The sequence below is a fragment of the Triticum dicoccoides genome, chromosome 7A (genome assembly GCF_002162155.2).
Source record: "Triticum dicoccoides isolate Atlit2015 ecotype Zavitan chromosome 7A, WEW_v2.0, whole genome shotgun sequence".
Lineage (NCBI taxonomy): Eukaryota > Viridiplantae > Streptophyta > Magnoliopsida > Poales > Poaceae > Triticum > Triticum dicoccoides.
In genome coordinates, this window is record NC_041392.1 from 598,759,293 (window position 1) to 598,766,296 (window position 7,004).

The window sequence follows — 7,004 nt, forward strand, 5'->3', positions numbered from 1 at the left end:
CAAATAATAGTGACATGATATGGCCAATATCATATAGCTCCTTTGATCTCCATCTTGGGGCTCCATGATCATCTTGTCACCGGCATGACACCATGATCTCCATCGTCATGATCTCCATCATCGTGTCTCCATGAAGTTGCTCGCCAACTATACTTCTACTACTATGGCTAACACGTTTAGCAATAAAGTAAAGTAATTTACATAGCGTTTCTCAATGACACGCAGGTCATACAAAAAAATAAAGACAACTCCTATGGCTCCTGCCGGTTGTCATACTCATCGACATGCAAGTCGTGATTCCTATTACAAGAACATGATCAATCTCATACATCACATATATCATTCATCATTCATCACAACCTCTGGCCATATCACATCACAAAACACTTGCTGCAAAAACAAGTTAGACGTCCTCTAATTGTTGTTGTAAGTTTTTACATGGCAGCTATAGGTTTCTAGCAAGAACGTTTCTTACCTACGCCAAAACCACAACGTGAATTGCCAATTTCTATTTACCCTTCATAAGGACCCTGTTCATCGAATCTGATCCGACTAAAGTGGGAGAGACAGACACCCGCCAGCCACCTTATGCAACTAGTGCATGTCAGTCGGTGGAACCGGTCTCACGTAAGCGTACGTGTAAGGTTGGTCGGGCCGCTTCATCCCATGATGCCGCTGAATCAAGATAAGACTAGTAACGGCAAGCAAATTGACAATATCGACGCCCACAACTACTTTGTGTTCTACTCGTGCATAGTAACTGCGCATAGACCTAGCTCATGATGCCACTGTTGGGGAACGTTGCAGAAAACAAAACAAAAATTTCCTACGTTTCACCAAGATCAATCTATGGAGTCAACTAGCAACGAGAGGAGAGTGCATCTACATACCCTTGTAGATCGCGAGCGGAAGCGTTCAAGAGAACAGGGATGATGGAGTCGTACTTACCCTGATCCAAATCACCGATGACCAAGTGCCAAACGGACGGCACCTCCGCGTTCAACACACGTACGGAGCGGATGACGTCTCCTCCTTCTTGATCCAGCAAGGGGGAAGGAGAGGTTGATGAAGATCCAGCAGCACGACGGCGTGGTGGTGGATGCAGCAGTGATCGCAGCACGGCTTCGTCGAGCTTCTACGAGAGGAAGAGGTGTAGCAGGGGAGAGGGAGGCGCCAAGGCTTGGGTGCGGCTGCCCTCCCTCTCCCCCTCCTTTATATAGGCCCCCTGGGGGGCGCCGGCCCTGGAGATGGGATCTCCCAAGGGGGCGGCGGCCAAGGGGGGTGGAGTGCCCCCCAAGGCAAGTGGAGGCGCCCCCCACCCTAGGGTTTCCAACCCTAGGCGCAAGGGGGCCCAAGGGGGGGGGCGCACCAGCCCACTATGGGCTGGTTCCCCTACCCACTTCAGCCAATGGGGCCCTCCAGGATGGGTGGCCCCACCCGATGGACCCCCGGGACCCATCCGGTGGTCCCGGTACAATACCGATGACCCCGAATCTTTCCCGATGGCCGAAACTACACTTCCTATATATAATTCTTCACCTCCGGACCATTCCGGAACTCCTCGTGACGTCCAGGATCTCATCTGGGACTCCGAACAACTTTCGGATTACTGCATACTCATATCTCTACAACCCTAGCGTCACCGAACCTTAAGTGTGTAGACCCTACGGGTTTGGGAGACACGTAGACATGACCGAGACGGCTCTCCGGCCAATAACCAACAGCGGGATCTGAATACCCATGTTGGCTCCCACATGCTCCTCGATGATCTCATCGGATGAACCACGATGTCGAGGACTTAATCAATCCCGTATTCAATTCCCTTTGTCAATCGGTACGTTACTTGCCCGAGACTCGATCGTCGGTATCCCAATACCTTGTTCAGTCTCGTTACCGGCAAGTCACTTTACTCGTACCGTAATGCATGATCCCGTGATCAACCACTTGATCACATTGAGCTCAGTATGATGATGCATTACCGAGTGGGCCCAAAGAGATACCTCTCCGTCATACGGAGTGACAAATCCCAGTCTCGATTCGTGCCAACCCAACAAACACTTTCGGAGACACCTGTAATGTACCTTTATAGTCACCCATTTACGTTGTGACGTTTGGCACACCCAGGGCACTCCTACGGTGTCCGGGAGTTGCACAATCTCATGTTCTAAGGAAATGATACTTGACATTCAGAAAAGCTACAGCAAACGAACTACACGATCTTTGTGCTATGCTTAGGTTTGGGTCTTGTCCATCACATCATTCTCCTAATGATGTGATCCCGTTATCAATGACATCCCCATGTCCATAGCCAGGAAACCATGACTATCTGTTGATCAACGAGCTAGTCAACTAGAGGCTCACTAGGGACACATTGTGGTCTATGTATTCACACATGTATTACGATTTCCGGATAATACAATTATAGCATGAATAATAGAAAATTATCATGAACAAGGAAATATAATAATCATTTTATTATTGCATCTAGGGCATATTTCCAACAACAAGGGTGCAACAAGTTTTGTGCCAGCCTTGAGAGCATCGATGGTTGTCCCTTGAGTGGCCTCGGCACCAAAGACATGGTATACAATTCCTCCATCTTCATTCCCGTTTCCGTTGTTTGATGCTTGCATGTTGATTGCGCATATAAATATACATTCGTGTCCTCAATTGTAGGAATTCCAAGCTTTGGAAGCATTCAAGGCCCAGCATGGAAACAAGTCATTCACCCTCGCCCATTGTTGGATGCTCATAAAAGACGATGAGAAGTTCAAGGAGTAATATGCCGCCCTCAAGAAGAATGGAGGGTCGTAAGCCGCCGAGGACCATGGTGAGGTAGAGAAGCGATCGTGGGGAAAGACCAAGTCCAAGAAGGAGAAGAAGCATGATGCAGTGGCATTTGCCTTGAAAAACTTTGCAAGGCATGATTACCCAAAAGGAAACAAGAGAGGAGAGGCACCGCCAAGATAAAGCAGAGAAATTGAAGGCCTACATCGAGTTACAAAGGAAGAAGCTCAAGATGGAGTTGAAAATGCAAGCGAATAAGTTCGAGATGGAGACAGAAATGCACGCGAAGAAGCTAGAAATGGAGGTGGACATGCAAGCGGAGAAGCTCGAGATAGAGGCGACCAAAGCCAAGACCAAAGCAAAAGAAGTGGCGCTCGCTTGCATGATGAAGGAGCTGAAGATCATGACGGTGGACTTGAGCATGGTGTCCTCGAGAAGGAGGCCTTGGTTCGATAAGATGCAAAAAGAGATGCTCAAGCTTGATGATTGATCTATGACGGAGAGCGACATCTTTTTTGCATGCCGACAAGTGTGCCGGTAGGACTACGGCCGAGATGTATGGCATGATTGAACTACCGCCTTTTTGTGTGCTGGCAACTGTGCCGGCCATTGGCATGTGTGCCGACAATGAATAGTGTGTTGTTTTTTGGAGGATGGCATGTATGCCGGCCGCTGGCATGGCGGCCGTCATGAGTTGTGGCCGCTGGCCTTTTTTAATGTAGATTTGCTTTGTATGCTAACAAAAAATGCGTCGGTCGGTTGGGCACACCGGCCGGACACATGCGGATAGCGAGCGCCCAGCCGATCCAAACAGACAAACCGCGCGTCCGTTTGCGTCGGAGCGTCGGAGTTGCTCTAATTACCTCACCCCAATGAGCTAAGTGCATGTAGAAAGCAATGAGACCATGTGTTTATGGCCATGCATGACACAAAGTAATACATCATTAATTATGATATGGTATCTATCAATGTTACTCCCTTCCTTAATTTTCGGCCACATTAGGGTGTTTGCTATTCCCGAGTGCATGATACCAGCACCACTATGGCCAGCCTTATTGGTCGTGATTACCGTGTGACGCGAGAGAAGCTTTTTTTTCTACTTTAAAGTTCACTTAGAAGATAGAAATACACTCTCTTTTATGAACAAATTTTAATTGCCAAAGTACACTTATTCGCGGACAAAGGAAATATGAGGCATGCATCACAAAAAATGAGGTCCCTATGATACAAAATATGTTATGCATTGTGCAGGTAGTATCATACACTAGTATGCATCACTGTAACTAGCTATAGCTACAGGTGAAAACATTAAATAAGAAAAAGAACGAAATAGAAAAGTGAAAAAAGTACCCCCCCCCCCTTGTATATTAGGCTCCTCGTTTTTTGAGGCAAAATTTGACCATGCATTTGTGTAAAATATGAGTTATAGGTAAGCAAAAATAACACAATTGAAACTTCTTTCGAATATAAATTCAACAATATATGTAAGCAAAAAATAATACAATTGAAACTTCTTTCAAATACAAATTCAACAATACATGTAAGCAAAAATACCACATATACTATTTTACAAATAAAATCTATGCTCAAAATTTGAAGACTAATAAACTCATACCAAGGAAGTAGTAACTAATAAGAGTAGCTGCTGTTCCACTACTACTTATTTTTGCTCTTTAATCATCCAATCACTGATAACTCTGTTCGTCTCTAGACCAAATCCACCAAGAGTGCGCTGCAATGATTCGTTTCATTGTAAGTGGATTCGCAGCTATGCATGTATACTCGGACGCATCATGAGGCCATGATAGAGCGCCTTTCGCGCGTTCGCTTCTTGTTAGGACGATGTGCAACGCACGCTTCCTAACGGATAACGCTGTCGATCCAAAAAGATCGATCATGCGCGATGACAGGCGAGCAGCAGCAGCATCGCATGCCGCCACCGCCACAGCCACCGCTGCGGGGCTCTCTCGGGCGCATTGCATCGCAAGGACACCAAGAAGCGGTTAAAAACGCGAAACCCCAGCCGGACCCCGCCCACCGTCGTTGGTGACCGGGACAGCGGCGGCGAGGAGAGTTGACGACGGTGGTGGTGCGCGTGCCAGCCATTCATGTCACAATTATCGGGCCCGGAAAGCGCCTCGAACTCCACGCGCGCTCGTCGGAATCATCCCGCCCGGATTCGAAACACCGAGCAAAAAGCCGCGACCAAAAGGTAAAACCCCGCTGCGCTGCCTTCCCACGCTCGGCTGCCGCCGCTGCTGCACACTCCCAGTCAGTCCCTGTTCCGCCACCTTCTGCTCGTCCGTGTCACCGGGTGCGTGCGAACGATTAGCTACAGATTAATCGCGAATCTAGGCGCCGATCGATTAACATAACCTTTCCTCCCATCATCACGCTGAAAAGGCCCTCGAAAGCCAGGCGTCCGTGCTTTGGTAATTTGTTCGTTTGTTACAGGCTTTACTCGCTTACCAGTTTGGGCTTTGGGCTTTATGCTTTGTGCCATTGCCTGCACTGCACTGCAGGTCAGTGCGCCAGGCACCACCATCACCATGTGCGGTGCGGTGCCTCCTCGCTCCGTATTTACTCCCACCACTCGCTGTCGCGCCACGGCTACTTGTTCGAGCTCCAGAACCAAGCGGCAGCACAAGCGCAACTGCACAAGCAACGAGGAGTAGGCCAAGCGCTGTGGAAGGAAGAGATGGGAGCTTCCACCGTGCAATGCTACTCCTCCTCCTCCTTGCTCGCGTTGCTGCTCTGCTCCATGCTCCTGCACCCGTCGCAAGCATTCAAGGTACGTGCGTGTGTACAGCTTAGTTGTAGCATCGAATTATGGATGTCTTCACGTCACGTACGTGAATATAACACTGCGTTTACTTGCGGCAATGGGGTGCGCAGCTGCATGAGGAGAAGGTGCCGTTGAGCTTCATCGTGCCGGACCCCTCGCCGGTGCAGTCACCGCTCTCCGCGCCGCCTCCGGTGACCGGCGCCGACGACGACGACGGGATGAGGCCGAGGCTGCCGACGGAGCGGTGGAAGCGGGGCCGGGGCGAGGAGAGGCGGGCCCGTGGTGGCGCGCACGCACCGGCGCTCGCGCCGTGGTCGGCGGGCCCCGCGCGCGCACCAGCCTCATCCCCATCCTACGCGCCGGCGCCGGACTCCGGAAGCGGGGCGCCGGTCATCGAGAGCAGCCCCGCCGTGCCGGTCCCGCGCGGCGTGAGGGACACGGCCACCATCCTGCCCATGCCCGCGCCCGGCGTCAAGCGGCAGGTGCGTAGTGCCGCCGGTTCCACCACCCACGTCTTCTCCTTTACCTCCTCCCTTTTGCTTCTTTTCATGCTCCGTCAACCTCCATTGATCTGCTCCCCCATTTCACTCACCGTTCCGATTTTCCTGTTCACTCTTTGACATTTTGATTCATCTTTTGCAGGACGTGGGCGGAGCCGCTTTGGCTCGGCCCGGTATGGCGCCGCTGGTGGTAGGGCTCGCCATGATGGCGGCTTTAGGAGCTTTATGCTAGAAGTTTTTTTCTTTTTGATCTGTAGTAGTGGTAGTAGCCGTAGCCAGTATCGCAGAGCCGATGAAGCTTTTCATTTTTCTCCTCCTTCCTCGCTGTCTTTCAGTGCTAATCCTCTGTAAGCAAAGCTCGTCTTCCTTTATTTTGGCCACCTTCTTTGTCTTCCTTTCTGCTCCTAGGCTAAAAGTCGCTGCTTTTCTTTCCTGGATGGCGCACCATATGCTATGCCATGCGCACGATAAAGCGCTGCGTGGTATTCGTGGCAGAAAGGGGAAAGTAAAGGGGGAAAAAAAGCTGCGTGGTGGTATGGGTATATAGTATACCGATGCATATTCTTAAGACAGCCCAGGGTGTGAAGAGCACAACGGAAATCTTATTCTGGCTGACGTTCGAAGAGGATGGCAAATAACCTTTTTTTTATGGCGGTTTAGTTTTGAGACGAGATCTCTTTTCTGACAGAAACTATCATGTCGCTTTACTGTCTCTCACAAATAAAATGGCTAGCGAAATGGTTCGCAAATGTCACCCCTCTCGGTGAACGTTCGCCAGTTAAAGAGGTCCATAACAAAAAAATAGGACCATAAACCCGACTCAAGCAATGTGGATAGTAATATTTTGGTGTTCACCAAAATTATTTAAATTCAACTAATCTCATCGACGCCTCATAAAAAATGAAACCGCCATGGCCTATTATGGTCTCTCA

General features: G+C 49.7%; 1 protein-coding gene across 1 annotated transcript; it reads left to right on the forward strand.

Moving 5' to 3' along the window:
- The first annotated feature begins 5,297 nt into the window (after positions 1–5,297).
- On the forward strand, positions 5,298–6,467 carry LOC119331074 (skin secretory protein xP2-like). Its single transcript, XM_037604252.1, has 3 exons — positions 5,298–5,578; positions 5,683–6,054; positions 6,215–6,467. Exons 1-3 carry the CDS (start codon positions 5,486–5,488, stop codon positions 6,302–6,304), a joined length of 555 nt encoding a protein of 184 aa, XP_037460149.1. The 5' UTR covers positions 5,298–5,485; the 3' UTR covers positions 6,305–6,467.
- The last annotated feature ends 537 nt before the right edge of the window (positions 6,468–7,004 follow it).

What these genes read in the sequence shown, in the direction of transcription:
- LOC119331074 (XM_037604252.1), top strand. Translation starts at nt 5,486, where the DNA reads ATGGGAGCTTCCACCGTGCAATGCTACTCCTCCTCCTCCTTGCTCGCG. An exon ending in ACCCGTCGCAAGCATTCAAG is followed by an intron (nt 5,579 to 5,682) that starts GTACGTGCGTGT and finishes TGGGGTGCGCAG; the next exon opens with CTGCATGAGGAGAAGGTGCC. An exon ending in CGCCCGGCGTCAAGCGGCAG is followed by an intron (nt 6,055 to 6,214) that starts GTGCGTAGTGCC and finishes CATCTTTTGCAG; the next exon opens with GACGTGGGCGGAGCCGCTTT.